Consider the following 20,888-nt stretch of genomic DNA (forward strand, 5'->3'; position numbering starts at 1 on the left):
GCCTGTCTAAAAACAGGAAACAGACATATGTTTTATATGTTACATTTAATTTCTATATTTAGTAACATAGTCTATTTCTTTGAACAATTTTGAATAAAAGATTTCATGTTTTGTTAATGTAAATGTACGATGAATGGCATTAGTATTTTTTGCAATTGAAATTATTTTTTGGGAGCAAAACTTGTTTTGCCCTCAGTAAGTTGTAAATGCCAGAAAATAAACCCACTCAAAAAAAGTGAGTACATTGGAATCACCTAATTTGTCAGTCCATCTATCTGTCATTTGGCCTGTCTAAATTTTGAAACAATAATCTGGACTTTACAATGGATGGACGATTTGATATTTTGGTTTGTAAGTAGTTGTAACACTGATGGGACAAACATGGTGGTAACTCTTCTAATAATTAAAAAAAAAAAAACATAATCACCTGCTACTGTAAAAGGAGATCTAGCTACATTGGTGGTAATTTCTCCTGTCTTGTTTGAATTTATGTTGCAAATTTAACAACTTGGCAAATCTTCTGCTTTGAGAAAATTGTGAGAAGGAAATCTCCTACCATTTGAGTTTTTGAAGGTTAACAGCTTTGCTTTCATTGTAAGTGATATTGGTTGCTGTCTGATATCAACTTCCTGTATACATGGTTTTATACTGAGCACAACTATGCATGCAACTTCATGCTGTACTGAAAATCTGTGCATAGTTACTTTTCATGAAATTATTATAAACCTTTTTTAACCTTCTAGACAAGAGAGCGCCTTGGTGAGCTTGAAGAACAGCTTGAGGTGACAGTTGCTAAGACACAGAGAAAAGTCAACAACTTAAAATCTCAGTTCCAGGAACATAAACAGAAATGGGAGTCGGTAAGTCTGAAAACACATATACATACAATTCCAGGAACATAAGCAGAAATGGGAGTCAGTAAGTCTCAAAACACAAATATTTGCAGTTCCAGGAACATAAACAGAAATTGGTCGGTAAGTCTCAAAACACATATATTTGCAGTTCCAGGAACAAAAGCAGAAATGGGAGTCAGTAAGTCTCAAAACACAAATATTTTGAAATCTGGAAACTCAAAAACACAAAATAAAAATAATAAAGAAATGGTGAACGTAAGTAGCAGAGGGCATTTTGAATGTTTTGGTAAATTGTTATGTATGATAAAGTAACACATCATAAAATTGCTATTAGGGAGATTGGATGTTTGACTAGAATGTCTGTTGATAAATTCCTTTCAAAGTTGAGGAAAGATTTGAGGAGATTTCATTAATCCAAGAATGAAATACAGAACCATAGACAAATGTAGAGGTTTGGGTTTCTATGTTCCACATATTTTTGCCCCCCCCCTTTTTTTAAATTTGGATTTGTATTTATCAGTAATTGTCTTAACTTATCTATTTTTAGGAGAGAAAAATATTAATAGAACAGGTAGAACAGGCTCAAAAGTTACAGACCGAGGCAGAGAAGGAGGCTGATACAGCCATGACACAGCTAGAGGAATTCATTAATGAGCAGGAGAGACTGGTGAGTTATTTCCCTTGAATTTGACAAAAATAAAGGAGGTATTTCCCGCTAAATATAAAAAAAATTTCCCCAGAATTTAATTATTAATGGAATTATTTTACCTGAATATGAAAAAATAATGGAGTTATTTACTCTGAATATAAGGTCTGACTAACCACTTCCAACATTTCCATTACTTTACATGTTAAACAAGTAATTTTCAGTATTTCACTGTGAATTCCCAGGACAAATAACACCTTAAAGTTGCATACCATTGCAAAGCTTAGAAAATAAGGCTTTCAAAATCATTACTCTAATGGTACGATGACTGTAGAAATTCTTCACAAAATTTACTTGAATAAAAAATACTTAAAATCAACATTTTTACCTTTTCTGCTAACTGACAGCATGGAGGCAAATTACTCACACATGTAAACAATATTCATACACTTTTGTAGTAAATTACAAATATGATTATAAAGTACACATTCTCAGCTTTACTTAGACTACTTTTAATCAGAATACACACCAATAATGCACTTACAATGCATATTTCTTGGTTCAGTGTGTTTTTGGTACTAAATAGGGGTGGCCATTTGACCCGGAAGTGGTTAGTGAGACCTAAAAAGTAATAGAGTTAGTTCCTCTGAAGATGAAAAATAATGGAGTTATTTACTTTGAATTTGATAATTAATGGTGTTATTTTCCCAAGAATATGATAGAGTATGAAGTTATTTCCCCCTGAATGTGAAAAACAAAGAAGTAAAATCTCAAGAATATGAATAATTAGCAAGTTTCGCATAAAAAAGGATAAGAAATAAGTGTAATTTCACCTATTTATGAAAGATATATGAGTTATATTTCTCAACGGTATCAACAAGAACACCACAGCATCATAATAGAAGGACAAACAAGAGCATGGCCAAAACATTAAAACAGAAAATAGACCATGGATGAAAATTTGGGTTATTCACCATTCTAATATGTCATGTTTCAAAACTCTTTAAACTACATCCATGGTAAAAAAGTGATAAACATTTCCTGCAACACAAAGGCTGCATCTATTAAAAGATGTAAAGAACTAATGGTATTAGAATTGAAATAAATCACAGGAACTCCATTTTATCATTGTTTTACCTCAGGCTGATGGCCGCTGACCATTTATATCGTTACTTAAAACCTCGCTATTGCTTGGGGTAAAACAATGCCATATAAATGGCTAGCATGTGGTAAAACAATGATAAAATGGAGTTTCTGTGAATATGAATGTCAAGTTAGTTATTTCCCTTTAATTTGAAAGATTAGAGATAAATTTCCCCTTTTCCAGTTTGCCTGGTTGTGTTTTCATTTTTCTTCCATTGTTGTCTATTCAAGGGCATTGAAACTGAAAAAAATTGAGTATTTTCTTATGACCTATGACCCACAATAACTGTCTTGTTTCATTGTTATTGAGTTGTTTTCCTCCCTTTTTTTACCCCCAATTTAGAAAGTGTGGGTATATAGTGATAGGCATGTCAATCCTTCCTTCTTTCCATTAGGCAGAGGGATACCCATTTCTTATCCATTACTTCTCCTACTTCACTGAATGGAATATAACGGAGCTCTTTCAGAATCTCTATTAATAGAACAGAGTTTCTGTTTTAGATTTTGATTCAAATCAATATGGAGGTCAAATGTTGCATATTATTAAATGGGGGTGTGGGGTGTGGGGGGTATTTATAAGTGAGGGGGAGTATTGCTCACTGTTTTTTTTTATAGTTTTTCTAGGAGGCTGTCTTTATTACCTTCCTGCTTGCTTGCCTGGGGTATACTGTGAAAGTCAAAAAGATATTTTAATTTAGTTTTCACTTTCAGTTTACTTTTATGTTACTTGAGTATATAAGGTCAACTCTTTCGCTGTACCTTTATGTAATGATGTTTTGGGGCCAGCTGCGGCCTGCCCTGTGGTGTGAGGATTTCCTCGTCATTCATGGAAGACCAATGGGTGTCTTGGGCTGACATTTTCATCCCGTTGTTGTCTCTTTGACAAATACACCATACCTGTTCTTCTAATATTCAGTAAAAAAATATTTGATTGTCTAGGATAAGCCAAAAATAAATTTGTGTGAGAAAACCTAAATAAATCATTTAGTTTAATTTAATTGTTGACGATAAATACACACCAAATTATCACATGTAAAATTGCCCATCAAATGTTATTTTAATTAAAAACATTGGATTAGGCCAGGCTATGATAAACTTCCATTCCCTTAGTAAATGAACATACTTTATGTATTTAATTTTGATTCTTATCTTAAGGGGAGATGTCTGTCTGTCTGTACATTCTGACAAAGTTTCCTAATAAATTTAGAAAGGGTATCCATTTAAGTTTTATAGTTTTATCAAATCTTTTATAATTATTTATATTTTTTAGCACTTTTGATATCATTTGTGAAATATTGTCTTAAGCTGAGAAAATGATTTTGATTTCCATCTTTATGAATAATTTCACATTGTTTATTTTGGGGCCTTTGACAGCTTGCTTTATGGTATGGGTTTTACCCATCATTGAAAACTGTTTGGTGACTGGTAGAAGGTTAAGTGTTTATTGCTCAGCTTTTTGTTTGTCTCATACCACATGTCCTATTTTTATATAGTTATAATTTTTCTAAGGGGAGGGGGGTGTTATTAAAACAAAAATGGAATTGTCTATTTTAATGAGTTAAAAAAGTCAAAACGATCAATATATGATATTTAGTTGAGTGTGTAAAAACTCTGGTTAAAATGAAAATTAGCAATTTAAAAAACACAGGGACCAATTTTTTATTTGAATATTCATTTTAGTAGAAAAAAAGGCAGATAAATAATATGTACCAGAAACAAAACTTGCAATATTTACATGTATATTAGTTATGTTTTTTTATACAGAATTGACCAGAGAACCAATTTTTTTTTCATTTTGTTTGGCCTTGGCATCTGTTAAATGACTACTGTATATAACTGATTAAAACCAGACAACAGATTTATACTTTAACAGTTTAACAGTTGGTTGGGTAATTTAATATAATATTAACAATATTGTGATCAACAGACCAAATTTTACAATGATTTGATCAATTACACTAGGTTAAAACTTACCTTAAAAAATTAAATATTTATCTGCTCAGTACTGTGCATTATGAATCCTTAATAAGTTGAAAATCTGTCAGAACCAAACCCTTTTTTTTTAATCTTTTTACAATTGAGTTAAAAGTATTTTAAATCTGTATTAACCAAACACTTGTTCTACTCCATGCTTTTTCTGGTGGGAGTAAATGAAATGCTTGCTCAGTGACTTTACCCTGCCGTGGAGACAAAACTATGGGATCTATTATATTATACAATCAAACCAGGGTAAGGGACATAATTCTTGAAATCAGTGATATGTTTGTATCATATTCAATTTCAACAAAGCGTATTAAGCTTTCATTTGAAACGGAATGAAATCAATCCAAGTTACTTTGATGCTTACATGAGATTGAAGTAAAACGCTGAATACAAACATTCCAATGATTTATAAGAGCTGTGTTCCTAACCTTAGGTCTACCTCCATAACTAATCCAATGGGGTTCAGTTTACACAGGTTATATTGTATATATATTGAATTTGGTTTAGACAGGATTTATGATGATTGCCTTTGAATAAAGAATAGGAAAACAACATGGAAAACAAAGCTCCAAGCAAAAATGAAAAGATTCATTTTTTGATTGTTTAAGTTGACTTAGAGTAAAACAATTTAACATTGGACATAACAAATTAATTCAATTGTCCACCTTTTTATGTGGAGACCAAAATTATTTTTCAACCATTTAACAAATTAGAAGTACCAAACTTGGATATATACTTTTGGAACTTTTTGGCTTCTAATTTTCTTGGAATTATTGATTGTGATTCATCAATTTTCTTTAACTTTTCAAAAAGAAGTAAATCATTTCCAACCATTCTCATTCACAAGGAATTTCACTTTGTATGATGGATTAATTTTTCCTGTTTTCACTTTTTCTTTAGCGATCATTTAGTAAGTCAACTCTGCCTCTCTGACCTGTTGGTGGAGTTTATAGAATTTGTCTGTGCTTTGAATTTTTTCTACTACCTGACTTTCTCATTTGATAATGGGTTGAAATAATAAGCACTGAGGAACAATATTTGATGACCTATGACCTATGTTGAATGTGTTTTGCTGGTACTTGTATTATTGTTGATTTACTTTTCGAACATTCGGAATGTATCCAGCCATTCGGAATTCTAAATTTCTATTGAAAGGACAAAAAATATACAAGGTAAGGGCTTTCATAGTTAATTTTTTACTACTTCTCCATCTAAGATTCAGGCAAAATATGTATAAGGTGTAGCACATGAAGGAAGAAACACACAGAGATTTTATTGCATTAACCAAGTATTTATACCTGATAACCACCAAAAGTAACCATCAAAGTGTTTTTAAAATTAGCCTTTTTTAAGATATTGATAGGTAAAATTTAGTTGAAATGCACTGGAAAATGGCAGGAGAATTTTCCTGCACATTTTCTCAATATAAGGGGTAAAAAAATATCTATGTCATAAATAGCTTTTAAATTGTTTTCTAGATGTATTAAATGTAATTGAGGCAAAAAAGACAAAATTGAGAACTTTGATGTGCCACCCATTGCCTAATTCTTACACAGAATGGCACTTAAATCTTTGGTCAATTTTCATTTAAATCCATTTAACAGTAGGGGGGGTTTACTTTTTAATGAAGAGGTGTTTACCGTTGCATGTCTCTAAAGTTTGTATGAACGGCAAATTACTCTCTCCTTTTTGTTTAACTTTGCCATGGTATATACTGTATGTTTAACAAGTAATATCTTTTAAAAAAAGATAGCAGACGCTGTAAAATTTTGTTCTTTCTACTTTTAATTTTCTGCATTTCATTCAGGAAATAACAAATGGCATGCATGTGCAATTTCCATACAGTTTTTTTGAATGCCACTATGTTATCAGAATTTGGCCAATTGGGAAACAGTATTGTGATCAGGCGACTTGAGTTTCCATGGAAGAATGTCTTTAAAGTCAAAGGGTAAAAAGAGAAAATATACCGACTGGGTCGGAAAAACACAAAATTAAGAATTTTAAGGATCATTTTCATTTTCAATAAAAAATGGAATGTTGTTTTACATTGTTCATAGCCAAGAAAAATGTGAAAGGAGAGGGGGGGTCTGTTAGTTGTTTTTAATTATATTAGGATAAAAATGGAAAATGAGGAGGCATTCAAAATGGCAAGGGATGATCAGAAAACCTCAAATTTGTCTTAATTTGTCTTAAGTGTCAGTCCCTGTAAGAATCGGGCAGTAGGTGAAACATGGTATGAAAAAAAAACATCATTTTGATATTGTAATTTGACTATTTGTACCATCAGAATCAAGGAAAACAGACAGATTTTCCATATCATAAAATCTCATTTTTCTAACATTCTATTGAACAATGATGCAGAGATCAAATAATGGTCTTTTTTCAAATAGAGAAAGCATCGTTGAGTGATATTTTATTGTCATATCGTTGGGGTTTTGACATGCATGTTTCTGATTTTTCTGATTTTACCTGATTCTTACAAACACTTACACTCAATACTTCTAAGATACCATAGGTTTCCTGTTATGGATTGAAATTCTGGATAAAAACCTCCAAAATGTGGAGGGTCATAAAGTTCCAGATCATCTTAGGTACTTGATGATATAATGTACAAACCTTGTTTTGTTTTTTCAAAAATGTACCCAGCATGCATTTTGGTTGGGCTGGTGTCCTGTCCTCTTCATCCAGTCTAATAAATTTGCCTCTAATATGCTGTAGCAGGGATTTCATTATCTTTTCAGTGAGCACGCTTATTAGAGAAAATGGACCATCTACACCTTCGAAATGTATCAAAGGGAGAATTGGGCCTATTGTGATTTTGAACTGTCCATATCCACGTTTTGAACTGTCTACATTTTGACTTTAGCTGGTTCTTAATGAAACCTTTGCTATAGTGCTCCTTTTTTCATCTGTATTACCCTGACCTCATCAAAGCTTCAGGGAATACTATCAATACCCAAAAAAAATCATGTTCACAATACTAAATCATATCACTCTGACAGTCTAGAATTGTCAGAAAACTGTCATAACATACAGAATGTTCCAGATTTGAGGAAAAAGATCTGGGGTCCTTATTGACTGGAACTTGCTGTATAGAATATTGTCTTATTAGGGCCTCTACACTTTGTGGTGGATGCCTTAAAATAGTGTGTCTGCGCTTTCATCTGTCTGTCACAAAGGGTGTCTTGCTGTAACTTTATTATGTTTTGGTATAGGCTTTTGTTATTTAGCATGAGGGTAGATCAGCTCAAGATGAAGTGCTCCATGGATGATGACCTTCAACCTTGAACTTAAACCTCAAGGTTTTTGTGTAACTGTTTTGTGTCTCGGCTGTGATGAGTTTTGTGTGATAAATTTTATATGTTGTGTATGGCTGATGTTCAGGATCTTTACCACGGAAGGACCCACAGAAATGGATTCAATTCCATTTCAATGACATCTATTATTATCGACTTATCAGTTACCAGTATGATGATTCAAATTATATGTATATTATCATTTAGTCTTTTCTTCATCCTTTCTTCAAACTCAGCTTCTGCATGTTATCATCTACTTTTACCTTTTTCTCAAACACTTATCAGTTGTTTTTCTTTGTATTTTTAGGAGGATGAAGAAGATGGCAAGCGTACAGATATTGTCAAGGTTGTTACAAGGCCACCGCCACAACAGGTCGCACTGGAGGAAGGCGGGGAGAGAAAATCTGTTTCGTCAGATACACAGACGCCTAAAGAGCCTGAAGAAAAACCAGTGGAGAGACCAACAGAGGAGAACACAGAACCAGAACTGTCAAGGCTAATGCAGCAGACAGATGATGCAAAGGTAACTACCATATTACCATAGCAACAGCCTTGTTTTTATGACAACAGGGTTATCATGGAAACAATGGTTTTGTAGAGATGGAAATGAAACAAAATGTATAAAATAGTTTCTGAGAAGTATGACAGTCTCATTGTTGCATGGTTTTAATTTTTTGCTGTATTTGTGAGGTATTTTTGAAAATAAAACCTTTCTTATTTTTTGTTATATTAGGTTATACATTGCTTTTAATTTTTGATTGTAATGATCTAGCCATCACTGATATGAGAACAGATTTGTTCCAAGGATTTTTGTTGAAACTCTTGACTCTTGGTAGGTGTAAGTATTATCTGTATTTTGGCTGCATAACTATGTAGTTTTAATTGTAAAATTTAAGCCCAAAACTTAAAATTACTGCTATTTTTCTTTTCTAATGAAAAAAATGGTTTCAATCCCTTTTATAAAGTACATACTGCAAAAGTATTATTGTTCATTGGTACCAATTTTCGTGGATTTTGTGGATAAGGTAAACCACGAATTTGATTCCCAACAAACAGGATTATTTACTATAAATCGTATGACAGGATCATCAGAACCACAAATTCAAGAATTCACAAACTTGTACTTTTTCCCTTAACCACGAAAATTTATACCCACAAATATAAGTACTTTTATAGTACGTGACAATTCATTACATGTTCTATGCTAGTATTTAGAAGTAATTTTAGGGTTAGGTGTGTTAAAGGCACGATACAAACGTTTGTTTAAATGCACGGTAGAATTGTTCATTTATTTTGGTTTATTCATTATTTCTTTTATTCAAATCTTACTTTCATATTTTTTGCTATTATTATTTTTTTGTTTTAGCATTAATTCTATTTTCTTTTTTTCTTTCTTCATAATTTGTTAATATTATTAATTTTCGTTTGTTCATCTATTGTTTAAATGCATGCTATTCGTGGGTATTTGTTCATTTATCGTTTAAATGCATGCTATTCGTGGGTTTGTTTAAATGCATGATAGAAGCATTCATTTATCTACAGTTGGTGAGCATTTAGGTGTTATGCATGCTGGAAACTTAAACATCTGAAGGAGTATACTATATGTTCATTGAAATAATTCCCATGAAATGTGGTAAAAATTTATAGAAATTTATATATTTTGCTTCTTTTATCAAAGTTAACCACTGATAAAAATTTCAAGAAATTTAAACAAGCCAAATTAATTTTAAAGATTTTAGGTACCCTCTGAAGTGGTAGTTTGTAAATCTGGTATTTACCATGTTCTTATAGTGATAGCTTCATACATGATTAAAATGATTAAAATCACCTACAGTTATCAAATCCCAATTTGACCATAAAAGCTACTGCGATCGGCCTAGATTTTTGTTCATCATTCATTTTTAATAAGAATTTTTTAAACAATTAAAAAAAATTGCTATCAATATAAAATCTATTTATAACATTTTGTACTGTCTTTTATACAGTTAAAGCTTTGTAAACTGAACCATAAAAAAATTGGGAACCAGTCTTAATTGAACTTTGAATAAATCAGAAACCAGTCTAAACTGAACTTTGAATAAATGGAGAACCTGTCAATACCAGACATCTATTAAAGTCCCATAATTTTCTATTAGTATTATATAGAACTTGTGTAATGCAATCACCTGCCTAAACTTAAGATTGTAGAAGCAATTATAGTGAGGACTGTGTGGCTCAGAGTCAGAATCATGATATTGTGTCTGAGTCCAAGAAACAGCCCATAAAAAATTCTAATATTTTTTTTGTTTATATTAATAAAAATATTTCAGTGCTTTATGGGGAAAAAAAAGGCAGGATCTTTATTTTCTCAATATAAAAAGGCAGGATAGAAAATTTGATCCTAGCCCTCCATCCCCCCCACCTTTCCAAAAAAAAAATCAAATGGTTGTGTTTGCTCCATAAGAATATGATTCATATTTAGTATGGTTTGTTTTATTAGTATGAAGTTTTCGTTCTGACATGCATATAAGACATTTTTCCATGATCAATTATTCAATCAATCAATAAATCTGATTATACAAGTTTTATTGTAAAAAAGTGCTGTTCTCTGTACTAATCAGACAGTGGGTGATTATTGATGAAAAAAAAAATTTCATGAAATCTTTTTCAAAATAATATCTTAAATGTAGAAATGGCTTCATTTCTTGTTAAGTGTAAGTTATTCAAGATATAAAGTATATGAAATGCATTGCAATTTCTTCTTCAAAGGGAGGTAACTCATTTAACCACTTTTATTCTATTGTAACTTTTAATTTGTTTTTCTGCATCCTCTGGTACTTCTAAAACAAACTAACTGTTGATTTGTCTTCATAAGACCATAATGTACTCACAATTGTCAAATTCATGTTTTTTTCTTAGTATGATTCATAATTTTTCAGTTTTACCTGACTCTTATAGATAAGGCCTATGAAAGGTATCAGTATCGTATTGCATATCACTGAGCGGGTGTACGTCAAAACATGGATGCTATGAAAATATAGTGCATTTTCTATTTGCCTCTTTACAAACTAATGTTTTGTCAAAAGATATGAACAATTACTTATGAAGTAGAGCAAACATCACACTGTAAGATGAAGGACTTTTTTAAAAGAAAATATAACATAATAACATAAAAATGTTCCACTGAAAGGGTTGGTTTGATGAGTGCAAAACAAAAGTGAAAGTAGGGAAAATGGCTATTTATAGTTCAAGACTACTTTTCTGTCCGATCTTCGTGGACTCACCCTATTTTCTTTGCGGGAAATTATTTGTTCACATGTCCTTAGAAATGCTACATAAGTGAAAGTTTTATTGAATCAATTTACATATTTTCAAAAAATCCTAAAAATATACACTTCACTATAGAAGTCTATGGGAAAATTAAAACAATACTGAGACCGAAAGTTTGTGGGGATCAAACTTGTCAGACGACTCCTTGTTAGAGTTATTGCCCTTGAAAGACAAAAAATTATGTTTTTATCAGTTCTCTAGAAAACTATGATAGATAACATTTGATGAAATGATCCTTATGATAAGTCCTACCAAAGTCTTCATTGAGTCAAAATTGTCATCGGACAGCTCCTTGTTAGAGTTATTGCCCTTGAAAGACAAAAAATTAACCAAGTGAGAGATTCAAGGTCCTGGGTGCCTCTTGTTTCCAAATATGATTCATTATTTTTCAGTTTTGCCAGTTCTTATAGATTCCAGCACTTAATGACAGGTGTAATAATATTTTGGTAATAAGTAAGTGGTAGTGACCTTGAACTTTACCATATTTGTCTTGAACTCTTTTTAAGTCTCGTCGACAGTCCAGAAGTTCTTCAAGGGTGAGTGGAAACCGGAACACATCAGAATCAAAATCTCCAAGCGATATCGAATCTGACATAGCTCCATGGTTAAAATTTGGTGGTGCTGATACTAGAAATTCTGAAGTATTTGAAGGTCAAAGATCAAGACAAAGTCATCAGTCACAACATGAATCATTGGAAGGACAAAGATCAAGGTCAGAAAGGTTGAATTCAGACAGGTCACGATCTCACAGTAGACATGGTGGGGATGCTGGGAGGAGACCATCGGAAATTAGCCAGGAGAGTGATGACAAGAATTTGAAACAGGTTGTTACTGATCGACGAGAAAGTGAAGTTCTCTTCTATGATCAGATTTTAGCCGAAGGCAAAGAAAAGATGAAAGATGCTATCCGTCGACAGGGTCTTGAGTCCATCAATTTTGATGAAGCAGAGGAACTTGGTTTTGATGAAGATCTTGAAGCAGCTGCTGAATTTTACACTGATGATGTGAAATCTTCACAAGAAAATAGATCAGTTTCTCAAAAAAGCTTGAGATCAAGGAATACTAGAAATAGATCATCCCTGTCACGTAAAAGTTTAACAACAGGAGAATCACACATAGACAAGGAGGGTACTGAATTGACCAGGATGATGTCAGAAAACAAAAGTAGGTCATCTACTCATTATTCAGATAGAGGTTCTAAGTCTCGTAAAAGTTCTCAGCAACAGGAACTTGCACCAGGTGGCAGCACTTCACATGCAGGTTCACATCGCCAAGAGGGCTCACAATCAAGATCAAGATCAAGGTCAAGGTCACATCAGAATTCTGACGGCTATAGTGAATATGAACCTTCTAGAAGAAGTTCATTACATGCTAACACCCAAGGTAGTCGAAGAAGCTCTCGACGAGATTCACATAAAGAATCCTTGCATGATAAAGAAATACACAGCACAAGAAGAGAATCAGTATATGAAGATGATTTTGAGACTGGAGAATCTCAACAAGATTCCTCTGATCAGCAGGAGATTTCAAGGAAAAGTTCAATAGATCCAGCTTATGATGAGAGGGTAAAGTCACATCAGAGTCATGTTTTCCATGGCGATGAAAGGTCAAAATCACGTCGTAGTTCACAGAATCTTGATGATGAAAGGTCAAGGTCACGTCGTAGTTCTCAAAATCCTGATGATGAAATTGAAAGATTGAAGTCTCGCAGAAGTTCTCATCAAAGCCAAGACAATGTTGATATGAAAAATTCTAGACAGAGTTCCCGTAAGATGGAGGATGTCGAGAGGAACCAGTTGAAAGAATCGAGACGTTCATCTGTCATTTCAAAAGCTTCAACATTGAGTGAGGAATTTCATGAAGGATCTGAAGAGGATATTGAAAATGACTTCCAGAGAAAAGTTCAAAGCCGTGGAAAATCTCAAATCTTTAAACAACGGAGGTCAGATGAAATTGGAGGACGTCAAACAGCACCATCAGGAAACAAACAGGTTTGAATTGGTCTTGACTGGATAATGGCACAGAACCACATAACTCACTTCCAAGACTCATCACAATTGTTTGACTCTAATTCACAGATGATGTGAGATTTTGAACTCCACTTTATAATGATGTAACGATGTTAATTTCCTTTTAATTTTTGTCTATTGTAACTTTTACTAATATTTCTTATTTTTCAGGACTATAATACAATAATACTTCTTATCACACAATAAATTTGATGTGTGATTTTGCAGGTTTCTCATACACCAAGGAAGATAACTCTTTCCATTATAAAAATCACAAGGAAAGATAACTCATGAATTTTTGCAGTATTGGTTTTTTAATGAAGATAACTGTATTTTACCATTCTAAAATGCACAAAGAATGCATGATAATTTATGTTTTTTTTTCAGCATTGTTCTTAGACACAAATGAAGATAACTCTTGCTTCTTCTTCTACTTTAAATGACTTTATTATAACGCCTTTCTTGTGATGAAGAGAGACAACTCCAGTTGCATTCCTGTAAACTTTTGCAAATTAACTAATTTAAAAGCATTTGAATAGTACTTCATTTTAAAATACATATGTTGTATGATGCAGACAAATATTCCAGATGATCAGTTGATAAAAACCTTCTAAAGATTTTTTTTCTTTTGAAAAGGACTTGTTTGGTTGTGTATATACATATTCCAATGAATTCGATCTCATGGTTGGCTAAATATCTTTTATTCTCATTTATGAAAAAAGATCATACAAAAATGTCTGATACAACAATGGTGTGTGTAAATATTTTTCTGATGCTTTAAGTACCATTCTGTGTAAGAATCAGGCAATTGGTGGCATATCATTTCTCTTTTTGGTATTTTTTGTCTTTGTATATTCAATACATCTAGAAAACAATAGAAAGAACTATTTCAATTTATCCTGAAGCATCTGTGACGTAGATATTTTTTCAGTGTTTATGTAAGGAAAATGTGGAGGAAAATATTTTATGCCATTTTTTCATAGTGCATTTCAATTAAATTTGACCTATCAATATCTTAAAAAGGCAAATTTTACAAACACTTTTATGTTTATTTCTGGAGGTGATCAGGTATAAATACTTGGTTAATACAATAAAATCTCTGTGTTTTTTTTTATGTGCCACACCTTATACCTTATTGTCTGATTTTTAGATGGAGAAGTACTTAAACTGTGGTAAAAAGATGAATTTTATGGTGTATATATTTTTTCCTGATTTACATTTATGAACACATTTCTAAATCATGACTGCTAATTTTATTATTTATACTCTATATTTAGGTTCAGGAAATGAACAGAATTACTGGAGCTATGTCAGCGCCACCTGCTGTTGAAGATGGTGTTGAAGTTACTGATAAGGTGAGTAATTAATCTCATGTAAGGGAGGTAGTGAATAATCAGAACTAATCAGCCATTTCTGAAACACTGAAAAATTACTGTGGAAATAAGAATAATTGTTTATTGAATTAATAGATGGAACTGTATATTGTGATCCAGCAATTTCTTGCACCATCTTTTTTTCTAAATTTCCACAATAAATCTGCTTTGTAGAGGGTTGAATTGGCGATCATTCCTCAAATGGTATTATATGGTTCTTCAAAGAAAATATTCTCACCAGTTTGATATTTGTAATATGCACAAAAAAAGCAAAAATAAACTGCTGCAAAATTTTCACGGTCTTCAATATATTTTACCAAATTAGTTCAATCCTCCAGGTGGTGCTAATAAATTGAGCAAGTAGTCACTTGAACTAAAGAACAGTAACTCTCCGAGATTTAAACCAGTCAAACATTACTTGTAGACTTGCAATGATCAAATTTCAGACAGATTTATACAAGGCTTTTCTTTGATGTAATGCTGAAAGGCTGATATTACACCCCCCTCCCCTCTCCAAATTAGGGGAGGGGAGTGTAATGATATGGAATTTAAATATAAACAAGATGTGGCTAGAAACCTCCAGTTATTGTTCCATTTATACATAAATTGCTGTGAATAAGTTCCTTTTACACTGGTATTAATGTAAGAGCTAGAGAGTGTTCAGAAAAGTAAATAGCTGCATAATTGAATGGAAAACCTAAGCAAAAAAAGAGTATCAGAAAAATTAAAATAGTTTTTGGTATTTGGTGGAATTAAATATGTATAAATGTCCTTTAGAACTGTTTTTACTAAATCCTTATTGGTTAAAGGGAAACTTAGCGATTTTTACAATTTAGTCTTATAAGGGAGTAATCAGCAATTTCGTTTTTTTTAGATTTTTTTCAACTACTCAATAGGTTATTTCACCATCTTTGTTATTTCTGCTTGACCGGATATTTGCATATTTGATGTGTTTGGATGTGTCTGAAAACCAGTTAAAAGTTTTTTTTTTTTTTTAAAAAGAAACAAGCTTTTTCCAGAAATGCTGGGGCATATATAAAGGACGTAACATCCGCATTTATAGAAAAAAACGGAAAAGAGTACTAAGTAAGAGTTATCTCTCTTTGAACAGGTTTACAAAGTAAGATCAATTACAGTACTTAAATGTTATTTTCTATTTTTTTTTTTTTGGAAAGGTAAAAAAGCAAAATACAATAACTATTAAATTGGATTCTTAGGATCAGATAAAGCTAAGAATAGAAAATATATGTCTGTTTTAATTCATGTTTTAGCCAACTCATGTACATGTAGAAGTTACAAATCAAGAGGTATAGGATTTGTTGTGACAGTTTGGGATTTGCCTTAGGGTGTTGTGTTTATAGGGAATGTTTCAAACTATATTTTTCGTGTGCATGGTGATGAGCATTTCAGAATATTTTTTTTTATCAGAGGGAAGATTTCAAAGTATGTGTTTTAACATGGGGGAAGATTTCAAACATGGTTTTTATTATGATGCTGTTGGAGTTCGTGATTTTGTAAAGCGTCATGTTTTCATGGATTTGTAATGAAGCTAAAAATGAAAATTCATTGAAGCTAGCAATAGTGAAATCTAGGTGTTCAGAAATACAGAGCTAGGAAGTGTTGACATGGGACAATTTTTTATATCATTTGAAAGAGAGTTTCTTCACAATATTTTGTTATCTTTGGGAATTTCAAAATGTTCTTCTTTGACACTTCATGATGTTTGACTGGATTCAGGTGAACTGAACTTATTACTAACATGACAACACTGGGAGTACCGAGGTTTTGTTCACATTAAAAGCATAAAAAAAACAACAGGATGAAAATGATATTCTGAAATGTATTATATTTATATTAGAAGTATTTTTTATTATAATTTTACAATGTACAAACTTTTTTAACTGTAGAATTCAATACATTTTACGTTTTATTTTTATCTATTTAATATTTGTTTTCTTTTTGCTATTTTTATTTCTCTTTATAGAAGATCTTTTGTTTGTTTCATATTTACAGAATGCTTTAAACAGACAGGTAGTTACCTCCCCTTGCTTTGTTGGTTTAGAGTGCCATTTTTGAGAGATTTTTACTATTGTGTTTCTACCTTGCTTAATTATTAAATGATCAGATTCGCTTTTGTGCAGAGTATAACTTGAATTTATGAGTACAGTATGGCAGGACTGATAGATAATAAATTCAAACATGGGTATAAAATTCAGGCTATCTACCAGCATTAATTATTTTGAGAATTTTTTTTAATTTAAGTAACTCCAAGATATTTAGAAAGAGGAATTTCTTTTTTGAGGGGTGGGGTGTACTGACTTGCAGTTCCATCTACCAGGTGGTGCTATAAATTTGAGTAAGATATCACCATAAACCTCCTAGCAACGACTCCTAATTAAATGTTTAGTGCCACTTGGTGATTGAATAAGAAGCCTCTATGCTGTTTTCTTTATTTTAAGTACAGGCGACCTAAGAATCATGCAAACATAGGGTGTGGGAAACAACCATTTGATTAGGGGGTAGGGAGGGGCTAAGATCAAATTCTATGTCTGGATTTTTTTCCAGATAAAATTTCTGACCCAACTTTTTTATTTTTTTACCCTAGCCTTTCCAGAAATAACCAATTGTTCATCCAGGACTTTTTTTACTGTACATCAATGCCTTTTAATGTATTTTGTTTATCCTTGCCCCCTTAAAATCAAATTAAAATACTCATTAAATTCATACTTTTGTAAACTTTCTTTCTATAAATGTAAATGTGTCAATCATATGTTCTATAAGTGATTTGAGAATCAATGAAAGTTTTGAAGTTTGAAAAAAGTAGGGATCAAAATTGACAGATGATATTGTGATCTGTACTGAAATTAAAAAAAAAAAAACAAAACAAAACAAAAAACAGTAGCAAATATTTTTCAGTATATTCTACTCAACTATTCTGACTAATTTCATACTTTGCATTACTTTTCCAACCCAAGATAAAATATTCTTATGTTTTTTTGTTTGTTTTTTTTTTATCACAAATGTGACTTCTGAGAGATTTTTAGTTAATAATAGAGGTTTTTTTTTCAGAATTTTTCTCATGATCTCTTTATTTGCATGATTCTTACATGAACCTATACTTAAGAAATTAATTTAGCTTTATAGGCTAATGTCTGATGATCATGTGTGTATAAGTGTGGCTTTGATCTCATTATGTACAATTCCAGAGGAAAAAGACATTTGTTATGGTTGTAAAAACAATTTATGCCCATACTTGCCCCTTCCTCAGATTCTTCAGGTAAAGTGTATCCAGCTGCATCCCAGGGAGCATTGTATTGTCATTCATACGTCCATTCATGACAGCATTAAAAAGTAACCCTTATTTCTTTTAATTTTTATGACATTCAGAGAACTTTAAAATCAAGGTCAGATGGAATTTCAAGGTCAAGGTCACCAAGGCCAGACAGTTTCTCTAAAGGAGACAGTGTGCAAACATTGCATCCAGTTGGTTCGTCATTTGCTATCGAGGAGATTTCTGAGGGTCATAGCACAAGTACTAGATCAAGTCCTTCAGAGAGAGGTCAAAGTGCAAGGTCACAATCTCAGTCAAAGCCTATGTCAAAGTCATCAAAGCTTAGTCCAGAACATATGGATTCTAGAACAGCTTGGCAAACACCTAGGATAGAAAAGCCTTCTTCAGCTCAACAAACAACATCAGGTAGAAGTAGATCTGGCAAAATGTCTCCACCTGGATCTGCCTCTCGACAAACATCGAAATCAACATTGAAACCAGAATCAAGAGTTTCCAAATCTCAACACCTCACTCCAGAAGCAACTGAGGAGGATGCTTTGAGTCAAACCCAACTGGAAGCTCTGGATAGTATTAGAGAAATGATTGGTAAAGAAAAACTCTCTTCATTCCAATCTAGAACCCTTGAATCAATCAGACAGGCTCTACAACAGGTAAATGAACAGCAGGAAAATCTAACTGATAAACAACTAGAGAGAACACTTACTGTCATTTCATTGGCTAGTCAGCTGACAGAAGAGTCCATTCAATTAGGGGTTTTTCCTGATAGTATATTTGAGACTTTTGCTGTCCTGAATTCCCGTGCCATGTCAGAAATGACTCATGGTGAGGATGATTATAGTTTTGATGACAACCTATCATCTTTTGGAACCACTGCAGAATTCCTACGACCAATAACAAAGATGTCTATTAGAGATGAGGTTTGTTGACATGTGTTACCATGGAAACCAATACATAACATCACTCCCACAGTTTATCAGCACTAACTCTAATCATGCAAGGAAAAGGGGGGTGTTTCTTTCTTATTCTACACATTATGACACTTGTGTTTCCCAGTATATTTTATTTAACTTAATATTATTTAATTTTTCTTCTTCAAGAAAGTATTTAGAAGAAAAAGAGATCTCTCATTTTTAAATTTCATATGAACTACCACTTGTTAAAACTTTTACAAAAAAATTTAAGCTGTGTAAATTATTTACTATTCTATCTAGATTAATGATATCATAGCACACAATTGAAAACCCTTACCCCTGCATTTCTTCAGCATATGACTACATTCCTGCAAGAGTTAACCCAACATAGCTTGAAGTCATTACCTCCCCTTGGTGGATATCTGACTTCCTCTCAATCTCAGCGACCTTTCACCCGAGAAAAGACAGGATCATCTGTAGGAAAGTACAAACCCCCATCTGCACCTCAACAGAGACTTGTGTCCTTTATGGAGGACAGGGACATAACCTTTGACACTGATGCTACAATGGGGTCATCCAATGCTAATACTGTCACATCATTTTATCCCAAGAAGGCTGGATCTCGGGCCCAGACAAAGATTCTTCGGTCACGAGGTGTTGATGTTCAGACACATGATTATGTAGATATTGAGGTATATGGATGAGTTCATCATAACCTTCACCTTGTTGAATGAACTTGAACCTTCACATTTATTGTTGAATGAAATGACATTTGTTTATGGATGAGTTCATCATGACCTTTACATGGTTGAATGACGTTGAATCCTCACATTTACCTTATAATGAAATAATATCTGTATAGCTTTAACAATTATGTCTTTTTCAGCTTTTCAGCACTGAATTTTGTGTTTCACTTCAGTTTTATGAAATCATGTTTGAATTTTCTAACTGACTTTGATTGTGTGATTGTTTCTAACACTGTGTTTTACCAACTACTTTCTTTAAAAGAGATAGCCAACACATTTTTTTGCTTTGTCAGTCTATTTGTTAAAATATTAAATTGGATAATGCATTAGATAATGATACTATTTTAATAATTTAAAAATCATGAGTTCCCAGGTATGTTTAGATTACAGATATATTTACTGTAATTGAAACCTCTTTATTCTAGCCTTAATACCAAGTAAAATCTAAACCAGCTTATTAAGAGATTCTTCATGTTAGATTTTATATGGTAAACTTGTGATCACTGTACTTTGTTTTGTATTTCAATAAATGACTTAATTGGTTCATCAAGTAAAATATTTACAATTATCCAATGTATGAAATTCAAAGACCGTTTTGATTGAAAATATTCTGGACAAAAAAAAACCAATAGAGCCTTCAATTTCACAGTTGCCATCACTTTATACAATGAAATGTGAGGTTGTAAGATTAATCCATTACAATGCCATGGATAAGCATCAGAAAAACAGAACTTCCAGGAATAATAATGTTCTTAAACATTACCATTGAAAGCATTTATGGTCAAAGGGGAGTAACTCTAATTAATTTCATTAAAACAATAATTGCAGAGATATTATTTTTACAAGAAATGACAATACTGAAATCTTAAATCTATTTTAAGTCTTACTGAATAATTTAATTCTTTAAGTAAATGTTTTTCTATCTTAAATTAAACAAATTTTTAAAAATAAGTTCTAAATTACACATTGTATACAAAATAAATTCCTATTAAAAATTTATGTTGTGGTAAAACAGTCATTACATAAATTTCTAATTTGAATATTGTATTTATTTTTCTTTAACCCATTTTTAAAAATCTGTAGAATTATTAAGGTTCCTTGTTAGACATGGTAAATATACAGCTAATTTAGTCTATCTCCTTAAATTGTTACATGCACTGATTTTCGTTGGTATTGAGAAAATAAGACTAAGCAAATTTACATAAAAACATTTTGATTTATACATCAAATATTTTTTGTATTAAATTTAGGCATTGTGGTCATTGTTCATACTTTAATTTCTATCAAATTATTTCATGAATTTAAACATCTTATTGATATTCATTT

General features: G+C 32.0%; 3 protein-coding genes across 3 annotated transcripts in view; all 3 read left to right on the plus strand.

The window, feature by feature from the left end:
* Positions 1-20,888, plus strand: part of LOC148596482 (uncharacterized) — a 141,474-nt gene that overhangs the window by 98,604 nt on the left and 21,982 nt on the right. Inside the window, exons 21-26 of the mRNA XM_088563120.1 lie at positions 744-860; positions 1,402-1,521; positions 8,230-8,445; positions 14,518-14,595; positions 15,885-15,920; positions 16,627-16,644. Coding sequence (XP_088419246.1) covers positions 744-860; positions 1,402-1,521; positions 8,230-8,445; positions 14,518-14,595; positions 15,885-15,920; positions 16,627-16,644 — 585 coding nt within the window. The remainder of the gene's footprint in view (positions 1-743; positions 861-1,401; positions 1,522-8,229; positions 8,446-14,517; positions 14,596-15,884; positions 15,921-16,626; positions 16,645-20,888) is intronic.
* LOC148596484 (uncharacterized) lies at positions 11,732-14,511 on the plus strand (the record flags this gene model as incomplete). Its single annotated transcript, XM_088564260.1, has 1 exon — positions 11,732-14,511. A coding segment is annotated over one exon (1,497 nt), but the record flags the coding sequence as incomplete, so codon positions are not given.
* Positions 16,654-20,885, plus strand: LOC148596485 (uncharacterized). Its single transcript, XM_088563121.1, has 2 exons — positions 16,654-18,822; positions 19,170-20,885. Exons 1-2 carry the CDS (start codon positions 18,208-18,210, stop codon positions 19,518-19,520), a joined length of 966 nt encoding a protein of 321 aa, XP_088419247.1. The 5' UTR covers positions 16,654-18,207; the 3' UTR covers positions 19,521-20,885.

Source organism: Perna viridis, chromosome 15 (assembly GCF_037379345.1).
Source record: "Perna viridis isolate PV_CMFRI_1.1 ecotype Kerala chromosome 15, ASM3737934v1, whole genome shotgun sequence".
Classification (NCBI taxonomy): Eukaryota; Metazoa; Mollusca; class Bivalvia; order Mytilida; family Mytilidae; genus Perna; species Perna viridis.

Excerpts from the sequence above, each read along its gene's own strand:
- LOC148596485 (XM_088563121.1), top strand. The coding sequence starts at position 18,208 with ATGTCAAAGTCATCAAAGCTTAGTCCAGAACATATGGATTCTAGAACA. Across the intron at positions 18,823-19,169 it reads AGATGTCTATTAGAGATGAG|CATATGACTACATTCCTGCA; the intron begins GTTTGTTGACAT and ends GCATTTCTTCAG.